The sequence below is a fragment of the Portunus trituberculatus genome, chromosome 14, assembly GCF_017591435.1.
Source record: "Portunus trituberculatus isolate SZX2019 chromosome 14, ASM1759143v1, whole genome shotgun sequence".
NCBI classification, from domain to species: domain Eukaryota; kingdom Metazoa; phylum Arthropoda; class Malacostraca; order Decapoda; family Portunidae; genus Portunus; species Portunus trituberculatus.
In genome coordinates, this window is record NC_059268.1 from 12,556,588 (window position 1) to 12,579,378 (window position 22,791).

Below are 22,791 nucleotides of genomic sequence, written 5' to 3' on the forward strand. Positions count from 1 at the left end.
GGAAGATAGGTGAAGCGAGGTGAAACGAGGCAATGGTGTGTGTGTGTGTGTGTGTGTGTGTGTGTGCGCGCGCGCGAATGCGGTGAGCAGGGCGAATATTCCACCTCAGGGAAATGGAACTGAAGCAGCGAGTAGGTTGAAGGTATGAATTCTGTAGGCACGACATGTTCAGGTAGAGACCTTGAAATGCATCCTCCATTCCCACCGCCACCCGCCGCCCGCCGCCGCCCCGCCACGCTACAAGTCTCGGCAGGGACGCAGCGGCCGTCTAATGCTCATCTGTTAGGCTAGCCACGTTCCATCTTATTCTGAAAGTCTCGCGTCCCAGTATTTTTTTCCGCCGCCATGAGGGACTGAATGCCACTTGCCTGCGGGAGGAAAGCTTCCCTTCCTGCTTCTCTCGGAAACAACCCGAAGCTCGCGAGATGTTTGGGGGAAAAATTATGATGCCTGGTTTACTACACACCTGCTCTTGCGAGGGAAGTGCTTCCAGCCGTAAATTTCGTTCATTCACTCCCTCCACGCGACTCGAGATGGTACCGGAAAGGGTTTCGAGACGCCCCGAGAGTTTCGAACGTGTTGAAAAGTCATAGGTGCGGGACCACTATAACGCTGCGCCATTACAAAGGTGTTCCTCCGTTGCGGGGGCCCTCCTTCCTCCCGATATAGTGGCGCATAATGGCGGCAAATCAGAACAAAAGAGTCCCATATAAAAGTTTCGTTTTTGGGTACATGCGTATAGTTTGCGTGGTGGCTTTCATTATATTCTGGGGACACAGGGTACAAGTCAGCACATAAGAACACATTTTCTTTTTCGCAAGGCACATTATAACACATTTTTTCAAAGATTAGGTTTTTTTTTTTATTTATCTTTCTTTTTCTTTTTCTTTACAGGGAGGCACAGCAGGGTACACACACTATCAATTCTGAACAGCACCGTACACCTCTGGCAGTGTTACGGGCCTAGCTCAAGATCCCCAGGTTGGTGAAGGCGCGGTCAGGGGAGGTGCATGATATGGCAGTCTTGGGAGCGTTAACGATAAGTGGTGTTGTGTCACGACTTCTTTCTTTCGTTCCCTTCAGGCGTTGCATCACCTGGCACTCAGCTCGAGCGTCGTGTCTGGGTGAGGCAGTTGACAGTTGTAATTTCAGTCAATGCCGGGAGGAAATCTAAAACATCTCAAACGTAAATGTAAAAAATGAAATAAAAATGACGAAATTTATGCTCTGACAAAATAAGCAAGGTATATTTGTCCACACTTACTGAATTTCTATTTATCACTTTATTTCTTAAGCTGGAGGAAGAGGGGCTTAATGCCATCAACTAAGTCTGCTCCTGGAAGTTTGCATGTTGAATCTAAAGCAACGCACTGCACTGGTTCATGACGGAGTAACATGTGAGCTTCGGCTACTCGTTGATGGTTCAAGACTCAATTTCAGCGTGACTCGAACTTGCTCTGTCAGATTTCGTCCTCGCACAGCCGTACCTTTGTCTTGTCCCTCTGTTGCGTCAATGATGGGAAGCGAATACTATGTTCCTCAATGGATGGAAAGAGAGAGAGGGAGAGATGTTCATACTTATTAATCTTCATAAGCAACCCTGACCTTCATTCCTACGATATATGAATGAATGAATCAAATCTATACGCCAGAAAGATAACGAAATATGAATGTAGGAAATCTGTACACTGGAAAGACGAAGAACAAAGAGGTACAAGGAGTCAGAAACCACAAGTGAAAAGGGGAAAACGTAGAAACGAAAAAAGAAAACTATAAAAAAACAAAACAACAAAAAAGTGAATAAATAAAACTCCGAACTGGTAAAATTACGCGTCACTTGCCGTCACAACCAGATGGACTTGAGCCTCTCCACCGCAGACCAAGATTTCCCACTCTGCTCTACCCCTTTCTTCCTTCTCCTCCTTCCCATGCTCCTTCTTTTCCTTCTCTTACAATCTTCCCACGTTCAGATCCTCCTTTCAAATTCCCTTTCCTCGTGTTTTTTTTTCTTCTGTTCCCTCGTTTAAGTTCTCTTTCTTCTTCCCTTCAAGTTCCTCGTTCAGCATTAACGTGTGTATTTTGTGCAGCCCCAGAAAATGGAAGAGATCTGGTACCGTAAACATGACATGGTAAAGCAGCATCGCCACGACCTGAAGAAGCCACGCATTGAAGAAGAGGAGCAGCACTTCTTCATAATAGCAAGCCAAGACTCGTTAGAAAAGTTTGTCCCGCAGAGGAAAGCGAACGACAGAGCACCACAGGGACCACAACGCACAGCAGTTACAAAGATGCTCAAAATTCTTCTCCCACTGATGAAAAGAACGCAGGAACAGTATTGCCACAGCCACCACTCATGTAAACAAACAGAGGGAAATTTCTCAAAGTCAAGTTATACCTAAGACCAAAGGCATCTCTCCAAGTGGCATTTCTCTGTTTCCCCACATTTTCATCCTAAGCTTCGTGACAAGGACAGAAACAGCGCCAGCAACACTCCACAAACGGGGCTTAAAAAAAGGGTCCCTCTCTGCACAGCTTTGCATTACAGCTTGACTTTCAGTGACAGCAACAAATATGAAGCGGAGGTAAACGGGCGGAGAGGGAGGCCAGTGTGCACCGCCACCGCCGCTCACTGCCACCTGAGCAACATTTCAGTGCCGTCGTGGAAGGAAAACAATGAAGAAAAAGGCAATAAAAAAAGGCAGCACACCACAACGAGATGGGGGAAAAAATAGGTGAAAAAAAAGGTCTGGAGCGTGGCAACCAACCTTATAATACCTGACTGACAAGCGTGACTGAAGCTAAAAACGGGTGAGCTTAAAACATCGCCACGTCAGGAGTGGAAAATGCACCAACAGCATTCACTCACTCTAGGAAAGACTTGGTTGCCCAGAACATCCGTGGCTTGTGGCGGCTGTGTGTGTGTGTGTGTGTGTGTGTGTGTGTGTGTGTGTGTGTGTGTGTGTGTGTGTGTGTGTGTGTGTGTGTGTGTGTGTGTGTTCCCTTCGTAAATTAGGCTCTCACACTATGAAATAATAGTTATATGCTCTGTCTAAATCCACATCATCCATAAATACTGTCTAAGTCGCTGTCTCTCTGTTTGTGCGTCTCTTCTCGTCCTTGTCTTTTCTTTTTTTCACTAACCCTCTTCCAGCTGTGTCCCCTCCTTTTCCTCTCTCTCTCTCTCTCTCTCTCTCTCTCTCTCTCTCTCTCTCTCTCTCTCTCTCTCTCTCTCTCTCTCTCTCTCTCTCTCTCTCTCTCTCTCTCTCTCTCTCTCCCCGGCACCTTTCTGTTCCGCAGCACAGGCGAACCAATGACCAAAAACGAGTAACAAACAGCACCGCCGCCACCAAAACACACAACAAACATTTTCCACACGTCGCCAGGAACAGCTTGCCAATTTATATTATCAATAACCCGCGGCGCCTCTGTTATACCACGACACTGATGCTGCCCTTCCCGCTGACCGCCGGCCGGGGAGCGCTGAGCTGCTCAGCGCGGCCTCACAAGGGCGGGAAATTGACCAATATATTTCTGATAGAAGGGAGTGAAAAGGTGAAAATTACCACAGCCGAGGAGGGTCGAGGAGTAATGGGCAGAGACACAATGGAGTGAGGGGCGAGGGTGTTGTTGTTCCCAGGCCCACCACCACGGCCCTCCATCCGCCTCCTAACCTGCCTCCTCCACCCAACTTCACCCTCAAACGTCGCTCCTCCTCCACCTGCCAGCTTTCTCCCTACCACACTCTCCACCGCAACGAAGGTCCACGTCCACCACCAGCACACGCCCCTCACAGATACATTCTTTACCTCCACGCTGTCTGCCGCCTCATCTACTGTTCCAACTTCCCGTCCACCCTAATGCCTGCCTGCCGCTTCTCCCACACCTTCCCGTCTGATGTTTCTTAGTTTTCAAGCCCTATGTTTCAGTTCCCGGCAAGAAACACAGCGTCTTGAGGGCCTGAGTGTATTCCCTCATCACGCTACGTGTGGCGCGTGTTTCATATCCTCATCCTCCCTGGCGGCACATCAACACACCGAGTGGAACTTTCGTAACTTCAATATTTGAAGTGAAACTGAGTTTCTCGGATTTATTTCTTCCCTTCAGGAAATTTAAGGGAGTTCTATGACTCACACGTCTGTCTGCTTGCCTCGCCTGTTCTCCTACCTGACGTCTAGGTACCTACTTCCCCTACCCTCGCTGCCCTCCTCACAATCAGCCACCGGGGCAAGACATTGTGGCAGTGATGTCGTGAGGAAGGACGAGGCCATTTACCTTTCATCGATACACATTACACAGGCACGTCGTCATTGATTACTAGAGATCGAAATCGGTCACTCAGCCCTGGCCAGTAACCACTACGCAACATTGCCCGGGCAACTCACAAAGGCTGAGAACAGGGCACATCCCACCCACACAGCTCCCATCCCCGTCCTGCACCACCACCCTGCCCCCGCAGCCCACACACTCATTCCTCAGCACCCAAAACCCACAGCGATGTACTAACGACTCCGTGGGGTGACATTGCCAGGGTCGCGGTATTGCTCTTCTCCCCAGCAGGAAGTAATCACATTCCCCAAGGGGCCTTGAAGAGGGGACGCCTCCGCAGGTACAGAGAGACGAGGAGATCTTACCACGTATTAAGGTTCTATGGTCTTCCCTTGCGTCATTAAGAGTATTACGGGTATATTGAGGCAGTGGGGCACAAGGTCTTCATTAAATTTGATGGAAAACATGGAATCTGAGAAGGCTGAGTTTGGTGCGACTTGGAGTGAAGGATTCCTTCCCTCCTTTCAGGTCTGGTCTTGAAGGAATATTGTTTGTTTTTTTCTACATCAGTTACAGACGACCCTTTCTAATCTCTCTTTGGAGACTACCAGTTAGTTTGTTTTTTCACATTTTTTTGTTGTCTTTAGCCCGTCTTACATGGAAAATCTTTGAATTATTTAACATATTTCTACAAATAAGATCTTCATTTTGAATTATTGCTTTACTACTACTGGTACACTAACTGGCAGACATAATATATTCTCGAAGTACTTGTAAATATTGTCTATCGAGTCATATTGCACATATCATCAACCACAACTTTCCTAGTGAATAGTTTTAGCATTAGAAATAACAAGGTAAAAAAATAACAGAGAAAATAGAAGATTATACATTTCCAGAGAGAGAGAGAGAGAGAGAGAGAGAGAGAGAGAGAGAGAGAGAGAGAGAGAGAGAGAGAGACGCTGATGCCTCCACAAGACATATGGGCGGCAGGGGCACGGCGGGATAATGGGGGTATAATGGGACGAGGTGCTTACAATTTATCGCGCCAATAAATCACTTACTCTTATTAATATACACTTTTTTCCCCTTTCCATATAATATTATTCAAAAGTGATGCATCGTTGGTATTCATGATGTCGTAAGGACCTTTAAAGAGGTATATATATAAAGGGCTATGTGTTTCTTATTGGGGACTTTAAATGTGTTAAATATTCTTCCCAATACAAAGAAAATGATACGTTGATGATAAGTTACACGAAATATGAAACTTAATCCAATACAACGCAGTAATTGAATCTAACGTCATCCATACCAGAGTGAATAATTATTTTTTACATTTCGTGCTTTCAATTCAAACGTTGTGACATATTTTCCAGTAACGTTCTTTCCTGTGACACTTTTTTTTTTATGATATTGTATTCCAGTGTCGTGTTTCGTGTCTTTTTTCCTCCCAATTCAAAGTCAGTGACGTATTTTCCAGTGGTATCTTTCACAGACATATATCAATCCCTATTCCATTTAGTTTTTTTCCTAGGGCCACTTCATTTCCCAACCCAAACTCCGTGACATATTTTCCAGCGGCAGTCCTTTTCTCTGTCAGTAACATACATTGATCTCTGCGCCATTTTAGTTTCTATTTCCGTGACCAAATAATTTCCAAATCCAAAACACGTGACATTTTCCTGTTGTCATTCTCTTTTCCATCTTCTTTCTAGTGACTTTGAAACTAATACCACTTTTTGACACCGCTATTTCTTTCCTAGGCTACAAACGAAAGATAAATAGTTAATATGTGGGTTAGAATAAAAGAAGTCATCAAGGTAAGTCAAAGTAGTCACGTTGGCTTTAAAACAGAGTATAGCAGGACCAACTTTCAAAGGCGACAGCATGAAGAGGCGGAAGAGACGGCTTAGTGGGTTTAGGACAGAGGTGAGATGAAACAGTTAAGATAGTTTAGCTGAATTACGTAGTTTAGCTGGATTAGTGTGGGATGAACAAGTCTCTGTTATTCTGAAGATAGGAAAAATGTGCACAGGCATTATATAGAAGGTATTTAGCTGTTTAAGGTCATTTTAAGATAGAAAGATAGACAGGTAGATAAATAGATAGATAGATAGATAGAGAGAGAGAGAGAGAGAGAGAGAGAGAGAGAGAGAGAGAGAGAGAGAGAGAGAGAGAGAGAGAGAGAGAGAGAGAGAGAGAGAGAGAGAGAGAGAGAGAGAGAGAGAGAGAGAGAGAGAGAGAGAGAGAATATTAAAGTTAGCTCAATATATCCTTCCCAATAAGTAATTCATAAAGAAGAAAAAAAAAAGTGTGTATTTACTTCCACAGATGTTTAAATACTCGTCCTACCTCTTCCTCCTGCTCCTCCTCCTCCTCCTCCTCCTCCTCTTCTTTAACACCTGTACACCTTCAATGCATCACCGGAAGCTCTTTAACAATCACATACTGCTTCACGACCTTCCCTTTGACACAAGTTGCATATTTAGCCCCTCATGAAACCCGGCAGTCTGGTTCACTCCTCATTACAATTAGCATCATTATCAACACCAGTGCACCTTCAACAAAACACGTCCCTTTAAGCTCGTACATACTTCAAATGTCATTCCAGGTGTTTTGACAAGTAATTTTTCACACATCTCTTAGTGGAATTCAAGTTTTCTTTTATTCTTCCCTTCTCCCCCATCCTCCCCACACGTTCATGGTTCCGTCAGGCTCTCATTCACAAATCAGCCGCTTCTGGGAGACCTAAAGGGGAGTGAGCGCGGCGCGGGGACTGCATAGTGGCCCCTAGGAGTGAGTCAGCTTCAAAACAGGGAGTGAAGCAGTGAATCCCATACTATGTACACGCGGGGCCAGAAGTCTTGTAACCTGACGCTCTTATTTCCACTTAGCGTCTTCCTTCTTCAGTCATACGTCCTCTGATCTAGGAATCCTATACTTACGGTTAAGGGGAAACAGTTAAATTAGTGGAAAAATACAGGAACACATTGCAAGCACATATCTTTCCTTGTGAATCATCGTGTCTCTTAATAAAACTCAAGCGTGACGGCTGGTCGGTACTGACGGGGTTGTTAACGAGGTGTGGTGTAAATTGTTACCGTGTCTAGTTAACAATTACTGCGACATGACAGTAAGAGTAATGGAGAATTGATGTGAAGAATGTGCACGAGTATAGAGTGTGTATGGTTTATTGCTTAATTCTTCGGCGCCTGTCATCTATTTTCATATACTCGTAGGAATGTTTCATAGTTATTGCTGGAGAGTTATGTATGTTTCCCGCTGACTGATGGCTGGGGTGGTGATGGTGGTGGTGGTGGTGGTGGTGGTGGTGGTGATGATGATAATTATGATGATGAGGAGGAAGAGGAGGCGGAAGAGGAGGAGGAGAAGGATGAGGAAGAGGAACAGGAACAGGGGGAAAATGATGATGAGCAGTAGTTAAAGTGTTGATATTTCAATTATGAAGACTATTTACATGCACATTTGCTTCTACACACACACACACACACACACACACACACACACACACACACACACACACACACACACACACACAAAGAGAGTTTTTTGCACAATTTACTGTTATTTCACTTTGATGTACATAAAAAATACCACATACATAAGTAGTTTCCATCACCACCACTGCCACCATCATCACACTACCAACACCACCACCACCACCACCACCACCACCATCACCAGATCACTGAGGAACAAATGATAGCCTATCGTCATTCACCATCACTTCTATCACCTATTCCATTTCCCTCTGGCCACTGTATTTTCGAGTCTCGTGTCTTTATTTTTTTTTCTTTACCTTGACCTAAATTCCGAAGCCTTTAGCAGCCGCCCCCTCAGCCTAACTGTCCACACGCTGCTGCCTCCACGCATAACATGACCTATTCGCGTCCATTTTTCTTGTTAATGGTACACATAATATTACCCAGATAAATCCTTCCCCTAATCCAGGACGCTCTTCTCTCTCGCGCCAAGTTAAGCTCAACATTTTTCTTCCTGCTTGAACGTTCCTTTCTTTCGGCTACAGAAGGTATTGGTGATGTATGTTCTTGGTGTGAAAAGTGACAAGAAAGTAAATTATTTCATGGTTTTTATATTCACTGGACATAAAAACTAGCAATTACTTTTTCGATAGCTTTGGGATTCACGATTTGTGTCTACCATTCGCTTAAGTGTAGATTAATTCCTTAACCGCTTCAGTACCAAGACGCGTTTCCATGTTCATCCTGCTTACTATTTGGTGATTTCAAAAATTTTTAGAAACTTATGTAGGGTATTGAAATAGTGAGAACTGTGGCTATTAATCTTCTGACCTCCACAGACCCTTCATAATGTCAAAAAGAAAAAAAATGGTCTATTCGTACAAAATCTCTTAGTAAAAATGTGTCCGAGTATCGAAGGGGTTAAATTCCTTTTCGCTACCAGATACCTTTACGAAAATTGTCTTAATCAAATGTTATTTTACCTTTCTCTTTTCTATCTACAGTAACACAGATTTATTATATTTTTAAGCTTTCTCGCTGTGTTGTAAGTAGAAGTAATGCGATTAGTTCCTGAATATCTCTCCGAAATTTGGTGCTTGGTTTCAGTACATTTCAGTGGGAGAGCGCCGCTATAGATATTTTCACATCCTTGCTCTCCTAGGCTGGCTGATTACTTATTCACTATACGAATATCAAACACATGATCGACAAGGACACTACAGTTATCTGCTTTGAGCGTCAACAGAAGCTGCTATTTATCACTCCTTATTTGTCACTTCTCCCAAGAATAAACGTAACAGGTCAGCGGAAGAAGCACTCTTTTATCGCTGTTTCGTAGACGGTCACTGCCTGCTGCGTACCGTAATTTTCCTTCTTTTTTTGTGGGAGGGAGAGAGGGAAGGAGGAAAGGACATGGTGGGGGAGGTGGTGGGCGGAATGCATTCTTTACCGTCACACTTAGCCTCAGCCCTAAGAGTTGGCAGCCTGGCCACGCACACACAGCACGGCATTACATTTGGACCTACACGAACTGGCAGCGATAAGACCAACAAATATAGAACACAATGGCAGCTGGAAAAGAAAGAAACAACTAGACTTGAAGTGGGCCAATAGTTTTTCAACGTAATGACTGATGGTTATCTTGATTTAGCCGGAGAGAGATGTGCACTGAAATAGATTAAGTGGGGAAAAATTTTCATATCAATTACGAACTAAAAAGGTGAGTGGGTAAAGATCCATTGAACAACCACAAGGGTACGTCACTGGTTAACAGATTCACTTTCATTACAGCGGTCAGTCATTCACACCTACATATTACCCACTCACCGTCTGCTGGTCACGCTCATCGATTTACATCCACATTTGCTCACTCAGCTTGTCGCCAGCTCAGGGATTCCTAACCTGATGGCCGAGGTACTTAGGATGTGTGAGATCGACTTGAGACTCTACGAAATTTGGAAGGGCTACAGAAAAAGGGGAAAAGGTAACCGTTCTCTGCTTATTGACTGGGGACTTTTAAAGGATCGAGTGACTAGTGACTGTGTCTTAGGTTTAATCTAACCGAATATCCTGATTTTAGTAAAGAAAAGCCACAATTGTGTTTAACCGCTCACAATTTCTTTATTTCATGAGAGCAAGTCTTCTGAGCATTAATCATCCCAACACAAATCCTGACATAAAAAAGGACGCTGCTCAGTCTCGAGGATGATGTTCGTGTTGTGCTGTCAGCCTTCGGTCTCATTACGAGAATGTTGTGCTCTAAACATCAATCGTAACTCCCACAGTAATTATGAAATACACATTTAGTGATTTAACCTCGTAGTTGTCCAGCGCGCTAGTTAATTTATTTCACAGTTGTTTTGTAACTCAATTCATGTATTTAATTTAAATTTTTGTTATTCAAATTATGCTATTTTAATGAAACCAGTAATGGAGTGAATATTTTTCTATTCTTGAATGAAAATGCTAACACTGTAAATTGCTTCAGTATGACATAACTGGCGTATTCAACACAATGATGAAAAGATGGCAGAATTTCTAGCAAGGGTCAAAAAAATGTCTCGCAAATAAGGTTGTAAATGAGTCGACCAAAATTATGAAGAACGTGGTGAGTGTACACACATTTCATATTTTCAAGAGAAGGTTGGATAAATTTATGTATGATGAAGACCGGTGAAGGTGGACGATAAATCTGCGTATGGTGAAATTTGAAGCGTTCGATTCAACTTGCCTTTTGCATGTTCAATTTTTACTTTGTCTTATATTCACCTTCAGAAGGATGTTTCGAATTCTAAAAAGTCGAGATCCTCTCCCAGACTCAACCATGGCACTTATTCCCCGCAACAAGACATCATCCAGCTGGTGAGTGTGGCGAGTTGATCTGTGTGTGGCGTGGCGTTGGTGCTGCTGCAAGGAGAGTGGAGTAGCGTGGTGTCCCTGTGGATATACTTACCTGGAGCTACAGAGTAATACGCTCCCAGTAACCTCATCCCACACACACAAACACATCAACACGCCTCACCTCTTACTGGAGTTATCACACATGAGTGAACATCAGGGTGAGATTCAGCGCAGGGAGTGCTAAGTGACAAACAAGGATGTACACCTGGCCTTGTTATTCTTCCATTATTACCAGTGCCTTACACATTCATCTGCTCCAGCACGGCGCTCTTCCCTCACTTAGTGAAGCGCTCAGGACAACGCGAAGGCACTCTAGTTTTCCTATATTGCGTCAGGCAACTCGTATTGTCGTCATCTGCAGGCTTCCCTGCGCACACAAGCACCGTCTTTTGCTTTGATTATTAAGTAAACCATTTCTCTTACACTCACAACGTGATTATGAAGGAGTGCTACAATTTTTCAATAAAGGCTCTGTGGAGGATTTATCTATTAATTACATGAAAACTTTGCTGTCCATCTTTCATCATTTATACACTCATTCTGATTACATCTGCGACTCACACCACTCAGCTTTATCTTTCAGTACTGACAGGTTAATCACAATCATGTAGTGGATTGTCATTATTGTTAAGATCTTTTGTTGAGCGATAAATTAAATATTTTGCTTGGGACAATATCTCAGCTGGTGAAGGCCTTTGTCAAGCTGTGCGAATCCATATATCTTGCGTTTCCAAACCAGCGTGCCACAATCGCACCTTCACACGCTCCTCACTGATTGAGAGTTTATATTTATTTTCACTGTTGCCTCACACTAACCGCTGCTTGCACCTGACAGTCTCCCGCACCTGTGTTCCTCTGCAGGCAATTTTAATTTCGTCAAAAGCATGAAGCCTGGCAATGTTGACACCTTTCACGTAATGTTGACTGGACAGAAGAGCGCTTAGGAAACATTCGGATCATGTTTTTCATCAACGTTAATTTTTTTCAGAAATGCGGGTAACGTGACCCACTTCTGTCAGAGTAATTATTTTTCCTTTATCTTTTACATGAAAGGCGAAATATGAATACGAAGACAAGTTACGGATCTTAATTAGTACACCACAAATATGTCTCCGATTTTGCATTATTCATCATCAGCCTTGCGTGGTGTCATTGCCGAGGAAGGGATGCAAACCTAACATATCTCACCCCATCACGGCGCCCCTCACGGCACACGCTGATCCCTACACTCGAACACCACTCCTGATCCGTGTCTTTGCTTACAGTCAACACAGACACAACAGCCACTACCAGTCTTGTTCAATTCGCTGACACAGAATAGTACTCGTGTGCAATTATTCAGGAGTTAATACGTTTGTAGACCTATAGTTTGTCGTTTTCCTCAGTCTCATCAACCTTAGGTGTCGTGCTAAGGTCGATCGGGTGAAGAGGAGCACCTGCCTTGCCTGTGTCCTCTCCTGGTGCCTAATTGTGGTGAAGCGTCGTCCCCAGCGTGGAAGGCGACGCTGCAGCTGTGTGCGGCGCTAAATGGAGACAACATCACCATTAGGCATCTCCAATGGCCGTTACAGACGAAGCTCCTCTACACAAATTGCCGTCACGTCAACCACTCTGGCCACATAATTGGTGCAGCTTCGCAGCGGCCCGGCCACTGCCAGCCTGGAATGCACAGCCGCAAACAACCCCGATTATTCAGACCATGATGCTGCTCCGCCCGCCGCCCTGGCACCCTCATGAAGCACTGTCTCATTTCCTCATCACTTACTTACGGTGTCGCCAAAATATTTCACAACTTGAGTTTGCTTCATGCAATTGTACCTCAGACGCGTAAACATTTTTTCCTTGTTTTATATCTTTACAAACTGCCTCCTAAACTTTAAAACAATATTAACCTCATTCCTTCAGTTACTAAATTTCATATGGTATTGCACGTACTTACGATAACAATATGAAATTACGTCATAATCATTCATTGCTTACTATTAACGACTGAAGTTTTAAGCCCCGCGGAATTCATTGAAACCTTTTTATTCTGTTTTTCTGTTTCATTTACAGCTAAATGAATCCTCAAGAAACACTGCATGCAGTGACTGTGACGCTTGGTGTTAGAGTGCTGCCGATGGTGTGTTCAGGTGGTGGTAGTCTACACAGCTGTTTACACACGCGACACACTTGCCATCAGAAAATGAATGAATGAGCAAGTGCAGCAACAAACAGGTGTGGATAGATCACAACCATCGAGGAGCAAACGCCAGATAAAGGTCACGAGTCATTACCCAAGCGTGCATGACATCTTGGGTGCACGCGTGAGTGAGTCGTCATGGGGATGTGAACCAATCGTGAGTAGTGGTGGCGGGGGTCCCAAGCCGCGCGGGCCAGTCTGCGCCAGCCACGGGGGGCGCCACCAGTCACCTAATTGCCGTGGTGGCATTACTCGGCACACCACACACCACACACCACACATGCGCTGCCATCCCACCTGCCTGCCGAGGTGTCGCTATTACTGCGCCTCGTTCTTCACACATTAAAATGCCATTTGCGACGCCGAGCCTCTCCCGGCGGACCAATAGGCGGCGCGGAGATGGCGGCCCCACTCCCAATTTGTTAAAAGCTCGCCAGGAGGGTCGCGCTCAAGGTGGCTCCAGCTCCTTGCTCCCCTGCACCGCCACGCGACCCTCGCCAGCTGCACCGCGGAGCCGACGTACCACCACACTGCACACGCCAACACCGGCACACCCACACCCACACTCACACACTCACACACACACACACACACACACACACACACAGATCAGTCTCGTTCCTCATTATACTTCCTAATGACTCCAACCTTGTGAATTAAATTTTCTGCTCCTACACGGCAACATGAAAGGTTTGATGCTAAAGAAGGTTGGGTCTGGTCGCTACGCGAACGTCATTACGCTACCGGCTCTATCAATGCTTCCTTGTTTGTTCAATTTTTACTTATTTATGAAGATTATTGGCTCTAGTTGTGCAATAACCATGATAACGACAACAAGCATCATCACAACAATCAAAGAAAACAATGCCATCACTATGACTACCACCACCAGCAACACCGAAAACTCACAGCACCATCCATCACTTTGTCTACAGGCACGGTTTCGTCCTGGTGCTGGCTGGTAGTGCTCACAAATCTGTCGCGGCGCATCACCACACCCTCGAGGGAGCAACATCGTAAGCAGAGTGGAGCGTCGGCCCAACATTCACGCCCGCGCCGCCACCAGGTTGCTGCAGTACATTATTGCTCCCTGAAGTCAAGACGGTTTCCCCACCTGGCCGCCTCCGCGTGCCAGGTGAGAAAGGTGCCGGTTCCCAAGGTGTCTCGTGCGCCTCGCCCACTACCGCCACCAAAGTAGGGAAGGGAGGGTGGTTCTTGGGAGCCACAACCACCACGGCACGCCACGAGGAAGGGGAGTCGTGGGAGTCTGGGTTCTGGAGGCGACGGTGTAAGCGAATGTGGTGCGTTTTGTTGTTATGGTCCAGCTATCAGTGAATACAATAGCTGAAGTATCGTACATCGCTTGCTTTTGTGTTCTTTAATATATCTAAACACAACTCGAGGTAGACTTGTGTGGACTCTTATTGAATGCGATACATATGTGGCTTTCTATTTTCAATTTCAGTGTCATTTGGCTCAGTTCGTACCTATGTGTGTATAATTGGAAATGGTGAACGTTCTTATTATCCCATTTGATCTCGTTTCTTCATGGCAAATTGTTAGTGAATGAACACTATCGTAATGACTTTGACTTTCTTCATGTTACAAAACAAAAAAAAAAAAAAAAAAACCGAATCACGACACCCGCAGTCACCACGCCAAACTCAGCGGCTGGAAAAACGAAACTAAGAACCACAGAACGACAAGTAGTCACGAACGTTTCTGTAAAATCCTCAAAGTACGCAGTGCTGAACGTAACTATCGAGACGGCCATCACAAGTGGTCATTACCTCCTCCCACTTTCCCAGCAGTCCCCAGCAATCAGGGTCCCATGTACACCCACCAATCCCCGCAGCAACAGTGACAAAATGAATACTTACTTGTCTTCTCCATCTTCTTCCTGGACCAGGCGAGAGTCGGGTCGTGGGCCCAGAACATGAGCTCCTGGCCGACGCTCACGTCCTGCGTGGTGATGAGGAAAACACCCACGCCGCCGCCAGACCCGCTTCCGCCCATCACCACCAAGCCCGAGCTATCCTCACCTGCAGCGGGACAGTGGTGATGAAATCTTAAGATGCTGCTTATTCATCATACACACACATAAATAAATGTTAAACAGATGTTAGAGTTAGTACGTGTGCACTCTTATATTAATGAAGAAGTCACGGCGTTGCTCATTCATTAAACATTTCCATAAAAAAAACTGGAAATTATTATATGAATGTACTCGTAAGCCTACATCAAGACCTACACGCCACCACACATCTACACCAGGCTTTGAAGCTCACTGGATTCTTACTCACGGGTTATCTGAGAAGGCCGAGTCATTTTACAAGTTGTCGTGTTATCTTTCCTACTACTTACTCCACACCCCTTTAGGAACACGGCACTCCCCCCACACCATCACGTTACTTTACAGGCCGAGTTTCCTCCACCACGTTACTTCACGGAGATATTGTTGCCTTTGAGAATATCTCGTTACCTTCTACATAGACCTTCATATTATTTCCCATAGCACCATCTTCCTTTCCACAGTACTTCCATAATGCTCTCCAGGTCGCGGCGTCACCTTCCAGGCTACAAAACAGGAAAGAAAGCAACCACAGCCATCTTCCAAGAATACTAAAGCTCCTCCCCTCGGCCACAAATCCCAACTTTGGCTGTGTGTCGTAACCCCACGAATGGCACAGAATAATAAAATTTCCTACAGCTTCGGGGAGACGTCATGCTCTTCTTCCAAGTAACACCTCGGCTCTACGCTGCGAGGTGAACAGTACTTGTTTGACAAAGGGCAGCGGTACTAGCGGTAGAGAAGCATAGCTTAGTACAACGCAATAAAATAGTACAGATTCAATAGAAAGGTAATTTATGAAGGTAGTGCCGTAGACAGCGTCCTAAGCCCTAACCTGGCGGCATAAGATCACGAAGCCGCCGCCCTCCCTTGCCCGTCAGCGCGCCGTCACTCCCGCCAGCCACCACAGCACCAGCTCACCCTTACTTTCCCTAACTCCGGCACACAACACTTATATCTTAATATATGGCTAATACCGCGCCCGAAATGAGACTGGGGATTTTCCTTAAGTTTCTCCTTGTTACCGCTCAGCTCCAAAGTTTGTAGCTAAACTTGCCAACAGGATTGAGAGGACAGATGCAGAGGCGCTGGAGTGGCGGACCCGCCACGGCCACCCGCCAGCTGGCTCTCTGTGGCTTCACATATTTTATGAAAATATCTACTGTTAATCTCTCTCTCTCTCTCTCTCTCTCTCTCTCTCTCTCTCTCTCTCTCTCTCTCTCTCTCTCTCTCTCTCTCTCTCTCTCTCTCTCTCTCTCTCTCTCTCTCTCTCTCTCTCTCTCTCTCTCTCTCTCTCTCTCTCTCTCTCTCTCTCTCTCCTTCTGAACTAAGTGAACATCCATATTTTATTTTACAAATTACAATTGTACATATTAATAATTTAGGGTTTCACGTCACGCGCGCGCACACACACACACACACACACACACACACACACACACACACACAGAGGGACGGCCTCTGAAGAGAAGAGATCAGTGGGAGGCTGAGAAGTGGAGCGATGAGCTACGGGAACTAATGAAGAGGCCGATGGCTCCCCCAACACCAGTTAGTGCTGCTCCACTTCCACCTCTCCAACAAATGTATTCCAACCATTTTGAAATAAGACACTATATCTACACTTGGACTTATACAGTACTACATACTCCTACGTCATGCATGAGAGAGGAATTTAACCTTTAAAAGAGTGATAGAGAGAGAGGAGAAAAACTTATGCCGTTTACTCTAATGCCGCATCCACAGCCTCCCTTCCACACACACGTTATATAAAATGGATGGGCCACTCACCCGCTTCAACGATTGGTCTCAGCACGACCACCAGGTTGGCTGAGTCTCGGTCTGGGGCAGGTCTCAGGTAGCGGGTCCAGTTACTTCTCCGCGGGTCCACGGTGCTCAGGTATCGTTTGCCCTCAGCCCCGAACAGCTGCGGAAACAACAGCAAAGGTCTTTAAGTCTTTCCTTGTCATATGCAACATTACACACTAAAAGCAATGTATGAAATTTTATAAGCGTATACAAGTAAGAAAGGAATGAAAAGAATAAACATTGCAATTTCTAACTAGTGTAATGTTTAAAACTAACTAAAATAAAAAGAATGAAAGGAAACCGTCAACTCTTCAATACTTTTCCTAAGATATGCTATAATTTTCAACACAAGAAGTAATGTAAGGAATCTTTAAAACAGTACAGGAGTAAGAAATAGATTAAACGAATAAATATTGCAGTGTGCAGGCAATGTAATGATTAGAGATCACTACAGAACAAGGAAAATGTCTTCAATACATTAGAAATTCAGGAAAGATGTGTCAGTTAGTAGGGAAAAAGGTTACACTCAAAAGATTGTTAAGCTGCCACAGGGAAATAGGAAGAAAAATTAAATAACCAACACAGTGTCAAAGGAACTCTTCAACTCCTTTTCCGCCTTACAAACACTGAGCTGCCACAAAGAAAATTCTAAGGAAATGAAATCACTAAGTATAACACACCGGAGGGACGTCACCTCTTGAATCTTTCCCTGTAAAAACATCAATGAATTAAAAATGATCTACCACAAGGAAGTAGTAAAATAAATAAGAATGGCAAGTAAAACACATCAGAGTAGTCATCTTTAACTCTTTTTCCCGCCTAAAGAAAAATCAAGCTGGAAAGTCAGTGTGAGGGGATAAGTAAATGCAACGCCCACTTTACATTGAACGCTCGTGTGTGTGTGTGTGTGTGTGTGTGTGTGTGTGTGTGTGTGTGTGTGTGTGTGTGTGTGTGTGTGTGTGTGTGTGTGTGTGTGTGTGTGTGTGTGTTTGTGGACATGTTCATTCCGTATGTTTAGTGCTCGAGTAGTGTTTGTGCGCCAGCTTTTAGCCTCTCTTTCCCCCTAGAATTTCAAACCAGCCTCGCCACTCTTAAGCAAACAAGGAAACAGAATCAACAAACACAACACCCGCCATAGTGTGAATTTCTGTGTACGGGAACATGTTTGTACTTCATGTTTAGTATGCATTTCAAATGTTTTTGCGTTACGTAAGAGAAAAAAATCACTTTAAAACAGTTATCCAATGAAACGAGTCACTTTAATTTCACGATAATTTTCTCCTGGTAGTGTACATAACCTGTGTAACATTCCACGCTCACTCATTCTTTAGTGTTTCTCTTCCAACACGAATCGTCTGGTCCGTCAAGAATCTATCAGTTGTCAGGATGTGTGAGGAGAGTGTCAGCAGATCAGAGGACTTAACGCTGAGGTGAAACGCTGAGCACAGTAGGAAGGACTATAGGAGCCCACTCCACTATTGACCACCCATGTTAAAGAAAGAAAAAAAGTAGATGAACAAATAGATAAAAGACATGACAATGACAAAACCGAAATAAAAACAGCACAGAGCTCATTTTTCTCATCAATTCCAAACTACATACCACACCAGTCTGTATAAACAAAGAAATCAAATCACCAATACATATACCACACAATACTCACCCCAGACCCAACACAATAAAAAAAAATACATATATAAAAGATCTAACTCTTCAGCTCTCCTTTCCCTCAGAACCCGAAGCCGCCACGCCACGCTCAACTAAATAATGGAATGGAATCGATAAATATCACACATGCTAATTAAAACCACCGCTTTGTCGAAGGATGGGTGATGCCAACGAAGCCTGTGGTGTGTTGTTATTTACGAATACTTTTTAAAACTACACGTTGCCATAGAGATAGATAGGAGTGGCGAGGCTGATGGTGTGGGGGGAATGGGGAGCTGATTGGAGGGAAGGGAGGTGGAGAGATAAGGTGGGGCGAGTGGAAAGGGATGATGTGGTGGGTGGTTAGAGGACGAGTGGGGAGTGATGGGTGTGAAGAAATGGGTCTTCAAAATAGAGATGTGTGACGAGAATTTGTGATATGCGTTGTGTTTGTTTGTTAGAGAGAGAGAGAGAGAGAGAGAGAGAGAGAGAGAGAGAGAGAGAGAGAGAGAGAGAGCCTCGACATCTCGTCCAATAATCGTGCCGTGCTACTCCACCACCACCGCGTCGCGTGTCACCACCTCTCAAACGGGCACACGGTCTGACATGACGCGAGTCAATAATATTAATTTCACACCTTGAATACACGTTCTCTCTCTCTCTCTCTCTCTCTCTCTCTCTCTCTCTCTCTCTCTCTCTCTCTCAGTAAAAGAGTCATCGGAGGCCTCAGCTGTGCGTCATCACGTCACACATCCTGAGCAGTGATTGCTAATTAACATATCAATTAATGGATGAATAAAAACACTCATCCCAGGGATACCACGATGGCCTCAGCAACTACCACCACCACCACCACTACCACCAGCGTCACGGAAACCTGAGGCCTCCACCACCACCTCCATAACCATCACCGCCACTTCTACTACCACCGCCACCGTCACTATCACCGCCTCCGCCTCCGCTGTCTTCATATATCTTCCGCCGCGGCTCATTCCTCAAGAACTTACCGAAAGCTCAGTCTTAAAGGTTTCCCCGCCGCTTCTCTAATGACTCCCCGCGCCCGCCTACCCACCCACTCCAATATTTTACGACCACCTTTCTTATTTGCTCCTATGATAAAAATTTGTGGCCCTCCTCTTCTTCTTCCTCTCCTCCCGCTTCTGCTCCTGCTTCTGCTCTTGCTGCTGCTGCTGCTGCTTCCCGGGTTAATATAATTTGATGACTCTGCTCGTGGCTACACTTTCCCGATTAGTGGTTAATAGAGAACAAGGTGGTGGTGGTGGTGGTGGTGGTGGTGTGTGGTGGTGTGGTGGGGAGAGACATGTATTGATCATAACGGATGGATGGTTATGACTGGTGGCAGAGACGGAGGGAGAGATGGAGGGATGGAGGGATGGAGGGATGGAGGGATGGAGGGATAGAGGGAAGGAGGGAGGGAGATGGCTGAAAGTAGGAGGGAGAGACGAATGGAGGGACTGACAGAGGCAGAACTGAATTATTGTCGGCAAACATATAAAGTGGAATAGCATTGGTGGTCGGGAGAGAGAGAGAGAGAGAGGGAGAGTGAGAGAGAGAGAGGGGAGGAGCAAGGATAAGGGAGAGCAGTGAGAGAGTGAATGTGAAAGAGGGAGAGGGAAGGAGAGAAGGTGAAGATATAGGAGGTCACTCACTACTACACACCAGCGCAACATTTAGTGAGGAAGGTGAAAAAGATAAAAGTCAACACAGGAGAAGGTCAGTATCCTCGCCCATTCTCCTCACCCCATCGCTCATTGTCCCGTATTCTCAAACACTCCTGTGCTTCATCTCCACTATTTCAAAAGACTTTAGCTAAATTTACACGAGTTTTCAAGGTGTTTTTACGGTTCTAGAGACAGATTGGCAGGCCTTCTACATTATCAACTGGAGAAACACTCTTGAAAACCCCGCTAATCATCTCTGTGACCTTGGAAAATAGTGGTGGTGAGAGAGCAGAGCGTTTCTGAACACGGACCAATTCTTTCCTCCCTCATTCCGTCACTCATCTCTCCACCAATACCGTCACACTGCTCCTCCACGCGCCCTCATCCTCCACCGCCTCGTTATCTTCGTGTATTTTCAATCTATCAAAAAAAAAAAAAAAAAAAAAAAAACTCTGCAAATCCAGTACCGGTAACCATGAGCAGACCCTCTCATTAATTTTGGGGCGCCGAGCAAAGGACGTGATTGGCTACTATGTGCCGCCGTCCCCACCCCACTGCGTCTCCTCTCCCCCTTTCACCCATTCCTCCCCCCTCCCGTTCCCATCAGTAATTACAGCCAATTATTTACGTCCCATTATCTCCACCACTCTCGATCATTTACACCTAATGCATAAATAACACGATGAGCGATGAAAACCCTCAAACTATGAATACCAACCCCCCTCCATATTGTGCAAGTGTGTGTGTGTGTGTGTGTGTGTGTGTGTGTGTGTGTGTGTGTGTGTGTGTGTGTGTGTGTGTGTGTGTGTGTGTCTCTTTCTCTGTTTTTCTTTAATTGTTTAGTGTAGAAATATTTGAGGCGAAGGAAAATAATGAAAGACAATGAAGGAAGAGTTGTGAGGGTGGTGGTGGTGGTGGTGGGGAGGAGGGATGGTGAATGGGGCTAAGTTACTATAGAAGGAGGGAGGTAGGGTGGTGGAGTTGACGGAGGAGAGAAGAATGGACTCATAATCTTGTTTTGAGCTCGTACAGTGACTAATATTACTGTGTTACGGCATAACTACACGGATCCTTTATCAATACTGCAGTGGTCTCTCTCTCTCTCTCTCTCTCTCTCTCTCTCTCTCTCTCTCTCTCTCTCTCTCTCTGTAACATCGAGAAATATGAAATCTCCTGTCTTGCGCAAATAATTGTTTTTTCTTCACTGCAGAAAAAAAAAAATGAAAACAAAATAAAAAAATATGAATCGCGACACAAATAAATGCTAAAAAGTCTGCGTGTGAAAAAAAACTCTTTAGGGTAAAAAAGAAAGAAAGAGTGAGAAAAAAAGTAAAAAAAAAAAAAAAAGCATTGCAACACCATGATATATTATATACGTACAAAAAATGTTCCCCTTATGAAAATTACGTTTTTTTTTAATACTTCAATAGAAATCCCAACCTGATAAAAATAACACCTGAAAAATGTACGAGTTATGAATGTAATTGAAGTTTCGAGACTTTTCCGTGACGCAATGTAAGGTAACACGAGGTACAGGTAAGCTACAGTTACAGGTAGATGGTGTTCATGTCACGCTCTGTAAAACAACACTAGGTAACAGCTATATACTGACGAACGAAAGCCGAGTAACATTCTTTAGCCTTTTCCCTCAGTGATAAACCCTCCCTTCTGCAACACTGGAAAAAATAAGTCGACGATTCTCTCTCTCTCTCTCTGGTGATGACACGTGCTGGGAATGACACGTACAGCTTGGTCTGGTCTCTGTACACTGACCGTCGCGCCAGTCAGCAGCACCTCTCAGCCATCAACGCGTACATCTGTGCTAACAAGAGCCAGGGGGAAGCTGTCGTGTGTTCATGGACGAGCTCTAACCCTCAGTGCTGAACAAGGAACACGGGACAGTTTGTACGTGTGCGTAACCTACTGGAAATATTAACCAACTCGTGCTAAAAATCATGTAATCAATTCTATTCGCCATTTTGCAAGTTAAGTAATATTCTGCGGTCATTGGTGGTTCACTTTGCGTTCTTTTTCCCTCTAACGTTCACTGATCTCTTGGTAAGGAAGATTAGTTAGTTAGTTAGGAGTAAGGGAAACTGAGCAGAGGAAATTAATGTGGTATGTTATTCGACCACCAGCCATGACTTGGTATAAACTGAAGCACTTCCTGACACTCTCTTCCATTCACCTCCTGCGCACTGCTCACTTCCTCTCTAAATGCACGGGTTTCGCTTCTCCCGGAAATGTTCGAGTATTTTCTTTCCTCAACTCGTGAACGTCTTCCTTTTAAACTCTTTTACTTCACTTCCTTGCCTTTCCTCCTCTTCCATTTATAATATTAATTTTCTTCCTAGGCCTCTTTTTTCTATTTCTCCACTTATTTCTTCTTACTCTTCTTCTTCTTCTTCTTCTTTTTCTTCGTCTTCTTCCTTTTCTTTTTCTTCTTCTTTCCTTCGTGACTCTCTCTTCTTTCGTGTAAAACTATTTTCAATCTTTTTATATTCTTCATATTCTCATTCTTGTTTATTTTCAATTCAGAATTCTGTTACACTTTCTATATTTTTCTTCTTTTTCTCTCTTATATTCTTCAATTTCTGAAATGTTACACTCCTAAATTTCTGAACTCTTCTTTAGCTAAATCATTTAATTCTTTTATGATATATTTTACAACTTTCTGACATTTTCCGGGACTCAGACACCTCCGCAGTACACACACACACACACACACAC

The 22,791-nt window shown here is 44.6% G+C and overlaps 1 protein-coding gene across 4 annotated transcripts in view; it reads right to left on the reverse strand.

Annotated features, from left to right (window-relative positions):
• Positions 1 to 22,791, reverse strand: part of LOC123503466 — a 200,420-nt gene that overhangs the window by 38,181 nt on the left and 139,448 nt on the right. For all 4 annotated transcript variants that reach the window (XM_045253251.1, XM_045253252.1, XM_045253249.1 and 1 more), the window contains exons 5-6: positions 16,715 to 16,850; positions 14,736 to 14,897 (exon numbers count right to left, since the gene is read on the reverse strand). In XM_045253251.1, the coding sequence (XP_045109186.1) occupies positions 14,736 to 14,897; positions 16,715 to 16,850 (298 nt within the window). The remainder of the gene's footprint in view (positions 1 to 14,735; positions 14,898 to 16,714; positions 16,851 to 22,791) is intronic.